The sequence below is a fragment of the Indicator indicator genome, chromosome 9 (genome assembly GCF_027791375.1).
Source record: "Indicator indicator isolate 239-I01 chromosome 9, UM_Iind_1.1, whole genome shotgun sequence".
Classification (NCBI taxonomy): domain Eukaryota; kingdom Metazoa; phylum Chordata; class Aves; order Piciformes; family Indicatoridae; genus Indicator; species Indicator indicator.
Genome location: NC_072018.1, coordinates 33,784,392 through 33,803,367, shown reverse-complemented (window position 1 = coordinate 33,803,367; position 18,976 = coordinate 33,784,392). Strand labels below are relative to the sequence as shown.

The window sequence follows — 18,976 nt, the reverse complement described above, 5'->3', positions numbered from 1 at the left end:
TTCATCCTGGTGACCTTGCTTGCTGATTTCCTCCAGCAGGTCAGTGTCCTACAGTGCAGGCAGGTAGTGAGTGAGCTGAGCAGGGCAAGATTGTCCCAGATGTGAGTGACAGGCTGTGAGTGTTTTGTCCCTGCTTTGGAACATTTCCCCTTTGACATTATTTTGAAGTAGGAATTTGAGATCTTTCTTTGGGCCAATTTTTGCAGCTCCTCTAAGGTCTGACAGGCAAAGTGTCTAGAGAAATCTTCAACCAGATAAGTTGTTTCTAAAGTGTTGTATTTATTATGGTCAAATGTTTTGCTGCTTTATGATGCTTCACCTGATGCATGGGGGAAACTTGGCCAGGATGCTTTAGCAACAGGAAAAAAATCTTGTGGTACTTAGAGTAGGACTCAGTAGAGCAAGAGTCATTCTCTGGAGGAATAAATCGTGCACATAAAGGACACAAATACACTGAAAAGAAAGTGATGTTTAAAGCTCTTGGCAAAAGCACAAGAGGGCCTAGCACCCTGCCCAGCTGAATTTGAAGTGTCTGGTGTTGAGGAATCCACCATGTCCCTGGGGAGATTATTCCAGTGGCTAATTGTTTTCACTGTGAAAATTTTGCCCTGTGTCCACTTGGCATTTCCCCCTGAGTAACTTGTACCAATTACCTCTCATCTTTTCCAGGTAACCCCTTGTCAAAAGGGACTATGCATCCTCTTTGTAAAGTTTCCCCTAAGCCTTCTTTTCTCCAGGCTGAACCTATCATAGTTCTCTCAGCCTTTCCTCATGTGGCAGCTTCCCAGCCCTTGGATAAGCATTGTGGCCCTTCTCTGGACCCTATCCAAAGGTTGTAAGGAGAACTGAGCAAAACTGCAGTTTGGTTTTCCACCTTTTTGTTCTAAAGAACTAAAGATAACTACTGAGGGCATTGTTCTGAAAGATCTACTGGCATTGAGTAGTACTTACTCACTTGGGTCAGCACTCAGTAGCAGGGAAATTACTTCACAGCTGAAGGTGAATGAAACATTCTCTTCATCACCAAGTAAGATTTAGAGGGGTGAGCATCACAAAATCCAAGAATCACAGAATATTAAGGGCTGGAAGGGACCTCAAAAGATCCTCCAGTCCAACCCCCCTGCCAAAGCAGGTTTACCTATACCAGATCACACAGGAACACAAAATATCTCCAGAGAGGGAGACTCCACAACCCCCCTGGGCAGCCTGTTCCAGGGTTCTGTCACTCTCACAGTGAAAACATTTTTCCTCCTGTTTCCATGGAACTTCCTGTGCCTCAACTTCCACCATTACCCTTTGTCCTGTCACTGAGCAGAGTCTGGCTCCATCCTCTTGGCACTCACCCTGCACATCTTTATAAACATGAATGAAGCCAGCCCTTAGTCTTCATGCATAAGATATTTGCAGCCTGGATATATGTATATGGAATCTTTCAAGTGCTTCCATAATTTGTTTGTAAATTATGCACAAAGCACTTCTAAAGTCTTTACAGATACAATATTTACATTATTAAATACCTTCTCAGTTTGTACAAAAACAATTGTGAAAGCTTTGAAAGGCTAAAAGATGTCTTCTAGGCAGCAAGGTAGAAAAGAAGCAGTCATTACTCATCTGCATATCTGAACCAGTGTTACAACAAAGGTAATGTCATTCATATATAGAAATCTGACATATAGAGCAGTGTACAGTTGGTATAAGGTGTGGGACAGCCCTGCCTAGTGTCTTTCTAAACTTTTTGAAGGAAAAAAAATTTCAGCAGACTCAACTATCTGTGCTGTTTTCTATTAGAAGAATTTCCCCTTAAATCAGAGGAAACTTTAAGGTGCTGATATAAAGCCTTCAAAGTTCATCTACTGTCCTTCTGAGACAGCAGTGGTAGCTTTTTCTGTATGAATACTTCCTACAGGCATTGTGCTCCTTCTGTTAGATCTTCATCTCCCATCCATTGCCTTTCAGTGGATTGCACCATGTAGGTAGGGGCAGATGTGTGAATCTGTTCCCAGCTACTGTCATGTCAGAGTTCCTTCAGATACTTCAATTTTTGTCTCATTTGAGCAGCTGTTGTTATAATTTCTCAGGTGGAGTTAATTTACCTTGATTTTAGCTTCAGGTGTGTTTTTCTTTCTGTTTTCTGTTGTTTTAGGAGGTAGTGACTCCAAAGGTAGTGACTCACAAGGCAAGTTTCATAGATTCATAGAATGGATTGGGTTGGAAGGGACCTTTAAAGATCATCTAGTTCCAACCGTCCTGCCATGGGCATGGACACCTTCTACTAGACCAGGTCACTCAATCACACAGAATCACAGAAACATTCAGGTTGGAAGAGACCCTCAGGATCACCAAGTCCAACCCAGAACCCTACTCTCCAAGGTTCACCCCTAAACCATATCCCCAAGCACCACATCCAAACCACCTTTAAACACATCCAGGGTCAGTGAGTCAACCACCTCCCTGGGTAGCACATTCCAATGCCTGACCACTCTTGCTGGGAAAAAATATTTCCTAATGTCCAGTCTAAACCTACCCTCATCCCCTTCAAGGCCTTATCCAGCCTGGCCTTGAACACCTCCAGGGAGGGGACATCCACAACCTCCCTGGGCAACCTGTTCTGGTGTCTCACCACTACCACTGTAAAGAATTTCTTCCTAATCTCCAGTCTAAAGCTGCCCTCCTTAAGCTTCAACTCATTCCCTATTGCCCTATCACTACAAGCCCTAGTAAAAAGTCCCCTTCCCACTGAGTTTTCTGCAGGTTGAACACAGTTGCTTTCTGATCAGTTTCTAACAACTCATGCTTTTTCCTGCTGCTTGCATTTAATTCAGTTTATGGTGTTGTCATTAACAGTGCTACTATCCAGTTGTTGATGGATGTAATAAGGTAGATAATGCAATTACTTGTTGGGTTTGTGTGGGTTTTGTTCATAGCTCCTATTCAATTCCCTTCTTACACCCTTGTAACAATCTAAGTAAATCTATGCCAATAATAATAACATTTTTCACCATTCTACTTTTTTTCAGTTAAACAGATCTTAATAGTCATATTGCCACTTGGTTTACCTCATCAGCCACTATATTTGGTGCTTTGCCACTGAAATTACTTCAACGTTCTTTTGCCTGTCATAAACCACAGTACCTGTTCTCCTCCATCCAAACATAGGGCAACATGCTTAAATTTCATCTAGGGTGCTCTGGTGGAAAGCTTCTTAGAATCTAAATAAACTCTCAGTCCATTTCTTCTTGATTGTACAGTTGAAGGATGTGGCTGTAGCTTGGAAAAATCTTGCTGTTAATTCTAGTATCTTGCAATAAGCTTGAAATACAAGGGCTGATTCAATGACTGTATTGACAAAAGGAAAATAAGATAGCTTTCTAGAGGAGTTTGTGATGGGTTTTTCTGAAGAACAAATACATTGGAAGGACCTCACTGCTTCACCTGAGCTTGGCATAATGACCATGTTCTAAAATCAAGCTTGTTTTATATTACAAAAATATAGCTGTATCTGCAGCCCTTTCTTGAAATCCTAGTGTTTAGGGCACTCAGATGCTGGTTTATAGCATTAGAAACTGAAAAGGGCATCATTAAGATAAGTGTTACAGGTGAATATCTTTTTTCACATGGCAGCTTCAAATCTGCTGTGCTCATCATAGTTGTTGGAATGAATTCCATGTGCTTTCTCATCTTCTGGAACCTGCCATGAAAAGGAGAGAATAGATCAGCTGAGGAGATATAGACTTCTTCTGGCAATAAAAGGGGGCTATGAATGCAATGTCATTCTGTTTGCATACATCATGTATGTATTTAGTAACACTGACCCAGCCTGACAGAAAGCAGCAGGCTTTATTTCATGTGACTTAACAGATCTGGAAGGACTGAAAAATCTGTTTTCTAGAGCCATCTCCTCATGGAGGGTAAAGGGAGCCTAGCAGGGCTGTTTCAGATGTGCTTGTGTCTCAGCCCCATAAATAAAAGAATAGTGACAGGGGGCTTGTCTCAGTCTAACCTCAGTGCTCAGATCATTCAACCAGGAAGCAGAAGAGCTTCTGCTCAGCCCAAGGAAGACTTGCCCTACAGGTACTGAAGAAGTGCTCTAAATTTCAGTCAGTATAAAATTCCAGATGCCACAAGAAGAGCAACACCACTTAGCCGAACATGCAAATATCAGATGATTAAGTTATAGGAAGGAAGAGGAGATGTGCAGTTAAAAGAGAGATGAAGAGCTCCACTGACGTTTCAATTCCTTGGTTCTATTTCTGCTTTCTGTTCAAGGTTAGTCCAGTGTAAATGACACCACTAGTCCAAAAGAGATCCTGAAGGTGGCTGTGATAAATTCACAGCCTGAGGCAGAACAACTTTTTGGAAAGCTGGCTTCTGTGTGCAAACCACAAACCCCAGGAAAGCAGGAGTGTAATGTGCTGTGCATCTTTCAACATAATGAAAACAGAGGTTGTGTCTTACCTCCCAATACACAGAGTCATCAAAGCAGTTCTGGTCAGATGCTTGTCCTAAGAAGGGCAGTTTCAGAATGCCACCTGCAGGAAAACCAGCAGCAGAGGTTAAAAAACTGGACAAAATACCCAAATGTTCCTCAGATGTGCATTCAGGTGTCATCTAAGTTTTCTGACTTCTTTCTCAGCCTAGAGAAACGCCCAGTCATCTTGGGGCATCAGGTCACCCATTGAGGTGTTCCACCACACTTGCCATGGTTTACCAGCAGTCCTGTCAAACCAGGGAGGTCCAAGCTGGCTGGAGGTTGGCAAATGCAATGACCATCTACAAGAAGGGCAGAAGGAAAACCTGAGGAACTACAGACCTTGTCAGTCTGACCTTGGTGCTAGGGAAAGTCATGGAGCATATCATTGTGATTGTCATTACACAGCACATGCTGTGATAACCAGGTGGTCAGGGCCCAGTCAGCATGAATCATAGGATGGTCTGGGTTGGAAGGGACCTCCAAAGGTCATCTAGTCCGACCCCCTCTGCAGTAAGCAGGAGCATCCTTGACTAGATCAGGTTGCCCAGAACCCTGGATGAAGGGCAGGTCCTGTTTGACTAACTTGCCCTTCTACGACAAGGTGACCAGCTCAGTGGATAAGGGAAAGGTTGTGGCTGTTGTTTACTTGGATTGCAGTAAAGCCTTTGAAACTCTCCCCCTCAGCATGCTCCTGGAGAAACTGGCTATTCATGTCTTGGGTAGGTGAATGATTTGGGTGAAAAACTGGCTGGATAGCTGTGCCCAAAGAGTGGTGGGGCACAAAATCTGCTTGGTGGCCAGTCACAATTGGTGTTCCCCAGACCTCATATCTGGGGTTAGCCTCTTTTAATATTTTTATCAGTAATGTGAATAAGGGGATTGAGTGAAACCTCAGTAAGTTGCAGATGAGACTATATTGGGTGGGAATGTTGATCTGCTGGAGGCTAGGATGGCTCTGCAGAGGGTCCTGGACAGGCTGGATCAATGGCTTGAGATCAGTTGTATGAGATTTAGCAAGGTTGAGTGCTGAGTCCTGCACTTGGCTCAGAACAACCCCATGCAACACTACAGGCTTGGGGCAGAGTGACTGGAAAGCTGCCTGGTGGAAAAGGACCTGGGGCTGCTGGTTGACAGCCAGCTGAACACGAGCCAGCAGTGTACTCAGGTGGCCAAGAAGGCCAACAGCATCCTGGCCTGGATCAGGAATAATGGGGCCAGTGGGACTAGGGAAGTGCTCATGCCCCTGTACCTGGCACTGGTGAGGCTGCATGTTGGATATTGTGTTCAGTTTTGGGTCCCTCACTGCAAGAAAGACAGTGAGGTGTTGGAGCATGTCCAGAAAAGGGCAACAAAAGGTCTGAGAAAGCTGAAGGGTCTACAGGACAAGTCTTATGAGGAGCAGCTGAGGGAACTGGGATTGTTTAGTCTGGAGAATAGGAAGCCGAGGGGAGACTTCACTGCTCTCTAAATTCCCAGAAAGAAGGTTGGAGTGAGGTGGGGATTGGTGTCTTCTCCATAGTATCAAGGGACAGGATGAGAAGAAATGGCCTGAAATTGTGCTAGGGAAGGTTTAGATTGGACAATCTCCTCTCCAGCTGCTAATGGCAAGGTGAAGGTTGGACTCAATCTTCCAGGTCTCTTCCAACTGAGACAATTCTATGAGTCTATGATATTAAGAAGGATTTCTTTATGGAAAGAGTGGTCAGGCACTGGAATGTGCTGCCCAGGGAGGTGGTGCAGTTACTGTCCCTGGAGATGCTCAAAAAAACCATGTGGTTGTGGCACTTTGGGACATGGTTCCATGGCCATGGTGGTGTCAGGTTGACAGTTGGACTTGATGATGTTGGAGGTCTTTTCCTAATGAAACGATTTTCTGGTCATGAGAGATGATGATGCAGGTTTCTTCATGCCAACATCAGTGGGAGGGAGGTTGTTTTCAATTGCTCACTCATTTCACAGGTTTCAGACTGGAATTTTCTATTTCAGCCTAATTTTTAGTTTGGCAAGTAGACACAATCACATGGAAGTGGAAGTGTGACACTGACCTGCATGTCTTAATCTCAAGCTAGTTTCTGTTCAGAGTTTTAAGTGTCTGAATCTAGAGCATTCCATCCAGAGCAACATCTTGCTGTTCCTGTCTATACAACTCATTATCTTGGAAGCATGGTGCTCAGTTAGAGATCTGGGAATCAGCTCAAGACAAAATGATTGGGCAATTGCCTTTCCTTGAGTCTCTGCCAGTGTGCCATCATGCATCATTTCTCTGTTTTTCTGCTTGGTCTGCTTCAAATGAAATTGGTCACATGTTGAAGTTAGCTCTGGGGAAACTTCTGTGGTCACATATTTCACTTGCTACATGCATCATACTGACCTGTCAATGCTCCACCAGCCAGTGCAATTCCAATTGTACTGCCCAGGGCAGCAGCCTGCATGCCAGGAGTAAGAGGGGTGCCGTGCCTGAAAAGGATAGAAAACCAAACCATCAAAAAATAGTTACACTTTTAGACTGATGCTTGCTCTTACAATGATGTGCTTGATGTCTGCTGGACAAGAAGGCTCATAGGGAAAACTGCTCTTGTAGAGGACAAAAATCATGATTTTTACTTTGGTTTTGATTTAGGCTACAGATAGAAGCCCCATCCCTGGAGGGGATGGTGGGAGCCCCATCCCTGGAGGCTTTTAAGGTCAGGCTGGATGTGTCTCTGAGCAACCTGATCTAGTGTGAGGTGTCCCTGTCCATGGCAGAGGGGTTGGAACAAGATGATCCTTGAGGTTCCTTCCCACCCTACCAATTCTACAATTCTACAGATGGAAACAGAGGTTAGAAAGTTGTTAGGAGCTGGTAAGCTTTTAGATAATGTTGCCTTTTGTAAAACAACAACAAAACACCAATAAATTCCCCTCCAAAAAACACCAACCGGACAAAAAAACCCAACCCAAAGCCAAAACAAACCAAAAAAATAACCCCACAGTATTTCATCTTCTTGGAGTCTTTTAGGGTAGTGGAAATAGCTCAATTTACCATTTTTTTTAATAGATTTTTTTGATGTTTATATTTATACAGATTTTTATATTTATACATTTACATTATATATATATTTTTAAATTCCTATTATCAGCAGTGTAATTGTAGAATCATTATAAAGAATCTCCCTTGTCTGCATGGTTCTATATGCTGGCTTTTATGGTCTAGTTGAGGATGTGCCTGCTGATTATGAGGAGGTTGGAGATGACGACCTTTGGAGGTCCCTTCTGGCCTGGGCTATTCTATGATTCTATGTTGCAAATGTATTTTTGCTGCAGCTTTTCATCGGGACATGAAAATCTTGGCATATAAGCAGTAGTAAAGGCAGGTTGGGCAGAAGATTCCTATTTAAATTAGAACCATAAAATCCAGAAAAAGTATTTTCTGAAAAAGAATCACAACTAGATCCAAGGAAGGTGGAAGATGAGGACTGACTGTCAAAAATTCATGGATTCCTTTCTCTCTTCTCCCTGGCACTCACCTAGATTCATCTTTCACTGCAGTTACTATGATGCCAGCAATACCTCCCAGTATTCCAGGTAAACCATGTAAGTTATGAACTCCACAAGTGTCTTGAATGTGCAGCTTGGATTCCAACAAAGGCTGAAATAAGGAGAAATAATGAAGTTTATACAGGGTTTACAGTCTTCCATTATCTTTAGAATGATGTGGAAAAGAAAATAGTGCAGAAGTAAAGGGCTGGAACACCTCTCCTGTGGAGACAGATTGAGAGAGTTGGGGTTGTTCAGTCTGGAGAAGAGAAGGCTCCAAGGAGACCTTCTTGTGGCCTTCCAGTATCTGAAGGGAGTTACAAGAAAGCTGGGGAGGGACTTTTTAGGATGTTGGGTAGTGATAGGACTAGGGGGAATGGAGGAAAACTAGAAGTGGGTAGATTCAGATTAGGTATTAGGAAGAAGTTCTTCACCATCAGGGTGGTGAAACACTGGCACAGGTTGTGCAGGGAGGTGGTGGAAGCCTCATCCCTGCAGGTTTTTGCAGCCAGGCTGGAAGTGGCTGTGAGCAACCTGCTGTAGTGTGAGGTGTCCCTGCCCATGGCAGGGGGGTTGGAACTGGATGATCCTTGAGATCCCTTCCAACCCTGACAAGTCTATGAAATTAGCAATGTATACAAAGTTTCCCTTCACTGTGAAATTGTTTGTATGGAGTACCTGAAAGGGGCCTACAGGAAAGCTGGGAAGGGACTTTTTATAAGGGCTTGTAGTGGTAGGACAAGAGGAAATGGATTGACGCTTGGGGAGGGAAGATTTAGACTGGAGATTAGAAATTCTTTACAGTGAGGGTGGTGAGACACTGGAACAGGTTGCCCAGGGAGGCCATGGATGCTCCCTCTCTGGAGGTGTTTGTGACCAGGTTGGTGGAAGGTGTCCCTGCCCATGGCAGGGGCCTTGGAACTAGATAATCTTTCAGCTCCCTTCCGACCCAAACCATTCCATGAATCTGTGAAAAGTGGGTGTGTATGGATAATGGTGCAAATGGCCAAGCTACCATCATAAATACAATGGTACATAACACAGGACAGTTCCCTGATATTTGTAATCTTTTCAGCCACTGCAGCAAAGGTTGAAAGAGGTGAGCTAAGACATGCCTGGTCTGAGTCTGCTGTAAGGCATTCTCTTCCAGAATGTTTCTCCATCAGAAAATGCCAGTTTAAACAGTTTTATTCAGAGTATTTTTTTCCCCCTACATTTTACATATGAAACAATTCCATGTTGCACTGAAATGATTTTAGAATCTGGTCCCAGGAAGCCTGATCTAGTTGATGACTGCAGGGAGATTGGACAAGATGCCCTTTGAGGGTCCCTTCCAACCAGATGCAATCTGTGATGCTGGATTCCAGATCTATTTAGAGATTTTAAAAGACTGAAATGAAGTTCTCCTTCTGGCCGCATCTTGAACCAAAATCCCAACTTTAATGAGCTTCTGATCCTGCTGTTTTTTACTCATGAACTGTTAAGCACTTTTCCAATTCACACTGATTTAAAATGTCACTGTTATAAATAACTTACTCTCTGTAGTGTTTCAGTCACTTTCTAAACTCCATTTCTTGCAATCTAAGGGAGCTCCAGTAAAGCAAGTTAAGCAATGAGTAAATAAGAGCAGAACTGGGTCCTCAATACTTACAGTCAGAAAGTGGAAGCCAAGGACAGAGATGATTCCAGCAATGCCCCCAATGCACATGGCACCAAAAGGGTTGATTGAAAGGTCAGCACAGGTACCCACTGCTACCCCTCCTGCCAGGGTGGCATTTTGAATGAGAACCTGCAAGGAATATGAAAGGGTGGAGATAATATGCACAGAACAGGGGTGTGTTTTAGGGCTGAGTTTCTTAGAAGGCTTTTTTACACACAGAAATTTTCCTTCAGGTGGGGCTTTTCCAATGAAGAATGAACAGAAGTTTAAAACAAGACTCCCTAAGTGCTTCAGGTTGTAGTTTAGTGGTTGTGTGGTAGTTGGGTTATGGTTTGATTTGGTGAGCTGAAAGGTCTTTTCCTACCTGATTGATTCTATAATTGATTGATTCATCCACTCTGTATTCAGGGTATTGTTCAAAGCTACTCTGAGCCAATTTAACTGAGGCCAGTTTAATGATTAAGTCCAACTGTTGCAAAGTCATTAAAACTGATCAGGATTCTGGAGAAGCCAGGCTGAGCTGGTGAGAACTGCCTTGTACAACTGCAGCAAACTCTGTGTGCTCACTGAACTGTGCCTGCTCGTGCTGGACTTTGATACACACTGCAACTGCTGGAAAGAAGTGGGTGAAAAGACAGGGATGGATTTTAGTCCAGTTCTGGAGCCCCTGTTACAGAAGGATATGGACATGCTGGAAGGTGTCCAGAGAAGGGTCACCAGGATGATCAGAGGGCTGGAGCTCCTCTCCTATGAGGACAGACTGAGAGGGTTGGGGCTGTTCAGTCTGGAGAAGAGAAGGCTCTGAGGTGACCTTCTTGTGGCCTTCCAGTATCTGAAGGGGGCTACAAGAAAGCTGGGGAGGGACTTTTTAGGGTGTCAGGCAGTGATAGGACTGGGGGGAATGGAACCAAGCTGGAAGTGGGGAGATTCAGGCTGGACATGAGGAAGAAGTTCTTTACCATGAGGGTGGTGAGAGCCTGGAATGGGTTGTGCAGGGAGGTGGTTGAGGCCCCATCCCTGGAGGTGTTTGCAGGCCAGGCTGGATGAGGCTCTGGCCAGCCTGATGTAGTGTGAGGTGTCCCTGCCCATGGCAGAGGGGTTGGAACTGGATGAGCCTTGTGGTCCCTTCCAACCCTGACTGATTCTGTGATTCTAAGATGAAAGGTTGGCAGCCTGGCAACCCTACTTTAGTCTGGCTTTGTCAGTTGTGCAGCTGCCCTTTGAGATTGCTGTGGAATGGGCTGCTACCTTGTTTTGGTTGTTGCAGCATGGTAACTGGAATAGGATCTGTTTTGGAATAATACCCAAAAGTCCACCTGAATGTTGGACTAGTCTCTATGATCCATCAGGGTCCTGCTCCCTTCTTGTCCACAGAACATCATTCTCATGTACAAGAGCTTTTTGCTCTCCAGATGCACTTGATGGACACATACCTACAGCAGGGTGGATTGCCTCGGGGCTTAGACCTTTTGGAAGGTCTAATGTTGCACACAGTAAGAGCAAAGGCTCCAGATAGCTCCTGGACATTGGAGATCTGCCTAATAATTCTTTAACATAGTGGAGAAACACAATTTACCAAAGGTTGCAGTGTGCTTCTTACCATACTGAATTTGCCTCTTGGATCCACCAGGCTGGAGAGGGCAAACGTTACAACAGCGCAGGCAGCCAAGGAGTAGTAAGTGTTAACCATTGCTTTACTCTGGTGAATGGGATCAGCTGCAATGGCAGAGTTAAAACTGGGCCAAAAAAGCCAAAGGAAGAGAGTACCTGGATGAAGAGAGGTCAAAACAAAAGAGAATGTTAGTCGCAGAGGGTATTTCAGTGTGAAAGATCCAACCCCACAGAACTAGCTACAAAAAAGGAGGAACAGGATCAATAAAACCATGAAATAGCCAAAATGCTGAAAGAAAGAATAGATTATGCAGAAGCTTGTTGACCCTGGTAGCTGAGGTTCTGCCACATGGCCTTTGCCAAGTCTTACTGGAGAGAATCCAGTGGAGAGCTATGAGGATGATTAGGGGACTTGGACTTGAGCATCTCTCGTATGAAGAGAGACTGAGAGCCCTGGGGCTGTTTAGTCTGGAGAGGAAAGGACTGAGTGGGGATCTGATCAATGTCTATCAATATCTGTGGGGTGGGTGTCAAGTGGAGGGGGCCAGTGGTCCCTAGTGATAAGACAAGAAACTTGAACATAGAAGATTTCAGCTCAACATGAGGAGAAACTTCTTTCCAGTGAGGGTGACAGAGCCCTGGAGCAGGCTGCCCAGGGGGGTTGTGGAGTCTCCTTCTCTGGAGACTTTCAAACCCCACCTGGATGCATTCCTGTGCAGACTACCCTAAGTGATGCTGCTCTGGCAGGGGGGTTGGACCTGATGATCTCTGGAGGTCCCCTCCAACCTCTGATATCCTGTGAGACTGGAGGACTTTAACATGCTGTGACCCCTTGTCAGGCCCCACGTGCTGCCAGAGCGTTATCACCAGTGTGAAAACCATACTGGAATAGGATGTATTAGCAAGAGAGCTCACAAGCAAATCCTCTCTCATCTGTTGATAAAAGGGACAGTTTTATCAGGCAAACTGATCTGTGAATAGAGCTGATAGGCAGGTAAATGCATGGTTTCAAATATTCCTTAGTGGATCAGGCACAGCTCAGTATTTTTAATTCTGGCTGATTTCTGTGGCAATGCTGCTTGGAACAGAAGATTGAACGTTAGTCACCACTGATGTACAGTGAAAAGGGATCTTTAAATTATCCTTTCCTCTTTTGTGTCACCATGGGAAAACTGTAAAATGTATCACTGAAAACTCTGCATGCACCAGACAGAAAATAGTGTGCCTCTAGGAGTGTACTGAAGCAAATGGGTGCAGCGTAGCAATAACCAATCGTTAAAGTATAGGGAGGAGAGAGAGGGATGCACAACTGATCAGCCCTTGCTATTCTTTCACTTACCAATCATGGCAAATATGTCTGAGTGATAGGTAGATTCTTCATTTTCATGTTTGGTTTTCAAGCCAGGGCGATACAAGACTAAGGTTACAGCCAAACCAAAATAAGCTCCAAAAGCATGGATGGTCATCGAGGCTCCAGCGTCTGTGGCCTGTAATAATCAACCCAAAGCAATGCCACAGGTTTTATGCAGAATAAAGATGACAATTGGGTGAAGGCTGTGTGACTTTAATGGTGTGTTTTCTGCACTAGAAACTGCAATCTAGAGCATATGAACTGGAAGTATTACGGAGTGAAAGTATTTGTTGGTGGCCAAGAAGCTCAACATGAGCTGTCAGTATGGACTTGCAGCCCAGAAAGTTAATTGTATCCTGGGCTGTGTCAAGAGAAGTGTGGCCAGCAGGTCGAGGGAGGTGATTCTCCCCCTCTACTCCACTCTGGTGAGACCACACCTGGAGTACTGTGTCCAGTTCTGGAGCCCCTATTACAGGAAAGATCTGGATGTGCTGGAACATGTCCAGAGAAGGGCCATGAGGATGATCAGAGGGCTGGAGTTCCTCTCTTATGGAGAAAGACTGAGAGAGTTGGGGCTGTTCAGTCTGGAGAAGAGAAGGCTCCCTCCTTCCAAAATCTGATGGAGTCCTACAGGAAAGCTGGTGAGAGACTTTTTGGAATGTCAATAGTGATAGAACTAGGGGGAGTGGAGCAAAACTAGAAGTAGGTAGATTCAGATTGGATATTAGGAAAAAGTTCTTCCCCATCAGGGTGGTGAGAGACTGGAACAGGTTGTCCAGGGAAGTGGTTGAAGCTTCATCCCTGGAGGTTTTAAAGGCCAGGCTGGATGATGCTCTGGCCAGCCTGATCTAGTGTGAGGTGTCCCTGCCCATGGCACGGAGGTTGGAACTGGACGATCCTTGTGATCCCTTCCAACCCTGACAGTTCTGTGATTCTGTTATAAAAAAACAAACAAACTACTGCTAAACAGTTGTACCTGAAATATTTCTGCAACCAGATGTTCATTGCATGCAAAGATTGTGATCTCCAGAATTGTCAGGATCATCATCTGAACAGGACTTGTTTTGCCCAGGACTGCTCCAAATGAAATCAAAGCAGTTGCTGTACTGAAGTCTGCATTTATCATGCTGCAGTTAAGAAAATGAGGAACAAACAAACAAAAACAGCACAAAAAAAAAAGAAAATTAGTTTTAAGGAGACCTGAAATAAGGCTGTAATATCAAATCTGTTACATTAAAATAGGAGGGCTTTAACTCTTCAGATATAAAACTGGAAAGATTTTCTCTGTGGATGAAAATTAAATCAAACATTCCCTGCTGGGTTTTGTAGGGATCTTACCAGCTACTGAGGAAAATGAGTGGGAAGGTTACCTCTTGCTTATGCTATACATTTGCTTAGTGAAAAATTATAGTCAGAAGTCTACTGGGCATGTGCAGGAATGTTTCCAGCTCTGACTGTCACCCGAAGTCCAAAGTTGGCAGAGACCTTTTAGCTTTGGTCAGATGGTCACTTCAAAAGCTGTGCATGCCTTTCTGTCACTGTGTGTCATGAAGCTACCAGGAAGGATCAGTGTGAATAAGTCATGGGGAGTGGCAAAGACAAAAGAAAACACAAACTGGTCAAAAACTTGCAGCATAGAGGGGTGCAGCAAGTTATGGGTGCCTCTATAATGTCTGTCTGTAAGCATCAAGGAATTACTGCTGCTTCTCCCTCAGTAGCATTTGGATGCTCGTGTTGCAAAATTGTCTGTAAGTTGTCTCAGAAAGCAGAACATCAAGTGTGGAAAACACTCTGAGACCTTGCTAGAAGCAGGAGACATGGGGGGTTAAAAGTGGGTAGAAGCAGTAGACAAGGGGTGTAGAGATGTTGCCCATGAGGTCTTTTACTCTATGACTGGGGTTCCAAACCCACTGTTGTGTGGTGCTCCTGCAAAGAAGTCCTTGAGAAGTAGGAGAAAAACCTCACAAGTGGATACACACTGTTCCAGACTTCCTTCTGTGACCCCATGTGCCATGGAAGGACAAATCCTTTCACACCTGTTGGATGTAGGAGGTGCTGTGTTACTGGTGGAACTCTTCCAGCTTCCTCAGCTCTAGAGGCTCAAAGCAGCCTCCCTATATGACCTATGCCCTACAGGTGATGTAGCACCTCAGGCTTCACCTTGCTCTTAGCTTCCCTTGGCACAGTGAACCAAGTATTGCCCCTTTAAAAGGGAGTGTGGAGAGGTGGTCAGTAAGGCTTGATCAAATTTCAGTAATCTTGCAGGTCTTATTCCACAGGTGGTGTAGCTTATGGCTTGTGCTGATGTCTTAAGGCATAGAAATATCAGTTTTGTTAAGTTCACATGTACCTGTTGATACTAACACGAATTTTCCCTCCTTCCATGTGCCAAAATCCTTGCATGAGGGTTCCCCACTGGAGACCAAAGGCAGCAATGAGCATGTTGATACCAACACTACTGAATCCATATTTCTTCAGAAAGGTCATCAGGAAACCAAATCCCACAAATATCATGACATGGACATCCTGAAAAACTGAGAGGAAAGCAGATTTGTGTATTGACTATGAAGAATGGGGGGAGGGAAACTAGGGACAGATAAGGATTTAATAGAAGAGTTCCAAACTCATGTCATCAATGTGATCCATCCTTCCCCACTTCATTATCAGTCTGTTAGTTGAAGATTGAGTGTCTGTAAAATTCAAGACCCAGCTATTGATATTCCTTGCCATAGCATCATGGACAGAACACTAGATTGGTATATTAGCAAGTTGTGTGAAGCCACCTGGAACACCACAGCTTGCTTTCCTTCTAGAAAAGTTGTCTTCCCCTTCAAAACAAAGTTATCAGAGGGCTGGAACACCTCCCTGATGGGGACAGGCTGAGAGAGTTGGGGCTGTTCAGCCTGGAGAAAAGAAGGCTCTGGGGAGACCTTACAGCAGCCTTCCAGTACCTGAAGGGGGCTGCAGGAAAGCTGGGAAAGGACTTTCACAAGGGCTTGTAGTGATAGGATGAGGGGGAACAGATTGAAGCTTGAGGAGGGCAGATTTAGACTGGAGATTACAAAGAAATTCTTGACAGTGGTGTTGGTGAGACATTATAAGAGGTTTCCCAGGAAGGTCATGGATGTCCCCTCCATGGAAGTGTTCAAGGCCAGGTTGGATGAGGCCTTGAGCAACCTGGTAGAAGGTTGCTAGGAAGGAACTTAGTGGAAGGTGTCCCTGCTCATAGGCAGGGTGATTGGAACTAGATGATCTTTAAGGTCCCTTCCAACCCAAACCCTTCTCTGAACCTATGAAACCTTCAGTGTGTTCTGGCTACATCCAACACTCTAGATGGGACTTGCTTGGTAGAATGCTGCTCTGGCCCAGTGCAATGCTATACCTGTGAGCTCTTTTCCCTTCTTCCCCTTCCAAATATGAATTTTGTTAAAATATGAGTAGTTCTTGTAAGTTTTTTTTTTTTAAGTTTTTTTCTTTTAATTTCCTTTTTAAGGCTTTTTTAATACAAACCGAGTTGATTACAGCAACATGGGTATTTTACATTTTAAAATACTTTGTTATTCTCAAGCATTTTGTTTCATGGGCTCCATACCAAACAGGTTTGAGTCCTGTAAATCACACCTTTTCTTGGATTTTTATTTTTATTTTATTCTCAGTATAGAGAAGCTATTTTAATTTCTATTTGGGTTGCCTCTTGCATACAAATATACAAGAAAATTTGGAGAGAGTGACCTAGTTAGTGTAATAGTTGGCTTGAAGTTACACACTTGAAGTATTCCTGGTTTTGCTATATGCATTGTCATGTTTAGCCAGAAGAGGGCCCAAAAGTATCATAAATTACTGGAGATCCATAATAAACTTTTGTATTTTCACTGTCGCTCTCTAGAATCATAGAATTCTTTGAGCAGGAAGCAACCTTGTAGAGCATTTGGTTTCAATCCCCCTCATCCCCTGCCTTGAACAGGGACACCTTTCACTAGACTAGGTTGTTCAAACTTCTATCCAACCTGACTTTGACCACTTTCAGGGAATGTGCATCCTTGGCAACCAGTTGCAGTGTCTCACCACGCTCACAGTGAAGAATTTCTTCCTAATATCTGCTCTCTTTCAGTTTGAAACCATTACCCTTTGTCCTGTCGCTACACTTCCTGATAAAGAATCCCTCCCCATCTTTCCTTTAAGTATTGTTTTCATTCCACTTCTCTATTGTGTGGGAGATCCATCATTTCTTAGGTCAGCATCTACAAGCCCAGCATTACCTCTGCTGTGTTTGCTTAGTTTATATCTTTACTGCTGGAACTGAACAGAGTGGCCAAAGACAAATGCCATAGGTTGACTCACATCTGTGCAGCTACCTTCTCTTCTCTCCCAAAACACTGTTCCCATCTGTACTGCTTGCTGAGAATAGTCCTTTATCTATGCCATGCACCTGGAGGTGTTTAAGGCCAGGTTGGATGAGGCCTTGAGCAACCTGGTCTAGAGGAAGAGGTGACCCTGCCCACAGCAGGGGAGTTGGAACTAAATCATTTTTAAGGTCCCTTCCAACCCAAACCATTCTATGAACTGTCCCCTCCTGGGTGACAGTGGACCAGGAGTCGTTCATAGAATCATAGAATCAGTCAGGCTTGGAAGGGACCACAAGGATCATCCAGTTCCAACCCCCCTGCCATGGCCAGGGACACCTCACACTACATCAGGCTGGCCAGAGCCTCATCCAGCCTGGCCTTAAACACCTCCAGGGATGGGGCCTCAACCACCTCCCTGCACAACCCATTCCAGGCTCTCACCACTCTCATGGGGAAGAACTTCTTCCTTACATCCAGCCTGAATCTCCCCACTTCCAGCTTTGTTCCATTCCCCCCAGTCCTGTCACTACCTGATATCCTAAAAAGTCCCTCCCCAGCTTTCTTTCATTCACAATATATTGACTAGATAAAGCCACCTAATTTAGGCGTTGGGGTAGCTCAATAACATTAACATGACCAAGCTGTGGCTCAGAATGAGAACAGGCTCTGGCGCAGCCTAAGTTCCTGTCTCTTGAGGATACCACTGCATCTCAGAGGAGTTCACCCAAATGTGAGTAATTTGCCCCTGCTTTTCATCAGCTGACTTGTATCTGGAGCAGAATAATGCCATGTATTCACTGTTCTCTCAACTGGACAATGCTCTGTGTGAAAATGCAAACCACAAGACTACCAGGGAGCAAAGTGACCCTGAGATCACATTCCCCTTAATGGTCACTGAAAGGCCAGTTGGACTGAGACAAAAAGAGGGATACAGTCAGGATTGCAGGGGTACTCCATACAGGCAAGGAGCTCTGCATCTTTATGAACATCATCAAGAGGGCTGCAATCAGCACTACAAGTTGTTAAAATGTCGGAGCCAAGAAAATGAACAACAAACCTTCAATGCTTCCAGCAAGATGCAGACTGCTCAACCACAGACTTATTTTTCAAGTTGTTTTTTTTTTTTTTTCTACAACAGTCTGATCTTTGTGTGGGGAAGAAGAGAGTAGGAAAAATCACCAACTACTTCTCAAGCCAGTAACTGAACTTCAACAAGGATTTGCAAAACAACAAATCAACAGAAACGTTCGCAGGCTGCTGAACCATCACTGCCCACAACTAAGCCTTTGCTTTGAAAGGCAGGAGGGGATTATCCAGCTTGTCACAACAGCTCTTGCCCTTCATGGGATCCACCCTCTGCACACACATTTCATGACAATGATGAAAAAGCTTCCCAAGACAACGTTTTGCAATCTGGATGATGGTAATGAAGTGTTCTCTTTGCTGTCATTTATTTGCTACAGGAATCAGGGTAGAAGGTATGGCAAGGAGCACTACCCTCCCTCTCTGGAAAGTGTTAGAATTGGTCAAAGCAACTCCAAGTTCCTCCAAGTTTTAACCTGTTTAGGCAAACACTAAAACTATTTTCAGGGCTGTTCTCTCCCAGAAAAGCTAACTTCTCAGAAGTTAGTTACTTTTAGAATTTTACAGGTACTTGGCTTGAATTTCTCTTTGAAGCCTGCTGCTTTCACACCTCAGAAAAAGTTTGGTTTTTTTTTTTTTTTTGGCCCCAAAGCATGCATTTGTTTTCTAGCTAAGTTGGGAAGGCTCATCAATTAGTCAGAAATCTCTCTTAGGAGTAAAGAAATTCTAGCTTCTATAAATCTTAGCAACACTTACGTGGGTATGATTCTTGGAAGTCACCACTGTTGTCATACTCCACAAATATCCCAAACAAAACAATGATGATCACTTCCAGAAGAAGAGCCAGGATGGAGAACTTGAACCTCATGTTGGTGTCGTGGGCTGGAGGCATTGCAGGAGAGCAGGAGGCTGTGAGAGTCTGATAAAGGGTGCTTGCC

The 18,976-nt window shown here is 44.2% G+C and overlaps 1 protein-coding gene across 2 annotated transcripts; it reads right to left on the bottom strand.

Annotated features, from left to right (window-relative positions):
• Window positions 1–1,179: 1,179 nt before the first annotated feature.
• Window positions 1,180–18,976, bottom strand: RHAG (Rh associated glycoprotein). 2 transcript variants are annotated; one of them, XM_054383883.1, is made up of 10 exons: window positions 18,795–18,976; window positions 14,960–15,143; window positions 13,586–13,736; window positions 12,598–12,745; window positions 11,248–11,414; window positions 9,639–9,776; window positions 7,978–8,099; window positions 6,843–6,928; window positions 4,456–4,529; window positions 1,180–3,688 (listed from the first exon to the last, which is right to left on the bottom strand). In XM_054383883.1, the coding sequence occupies exons 1-10, from the start codon at window positions 18,928–18,930 to the stop codon at window positions 3,611–3,613; spliced, it is 1,284 nt and encodes a 427-aa protein (XP_054239858.1). In that variant the 5' UTR covers window positions 18,931–18,976; the 3' UTR covers window positions 1,180–3,610. The 2 variants fall into 2 exon arrangements, with proteins under 2 accessions (XP_054239858.1, XP_054239859.1); XM_054383884.1 differs by lacking the exon at window positions 18,795–18,976 and having other exon boundaries at window positions 14,974–15,121.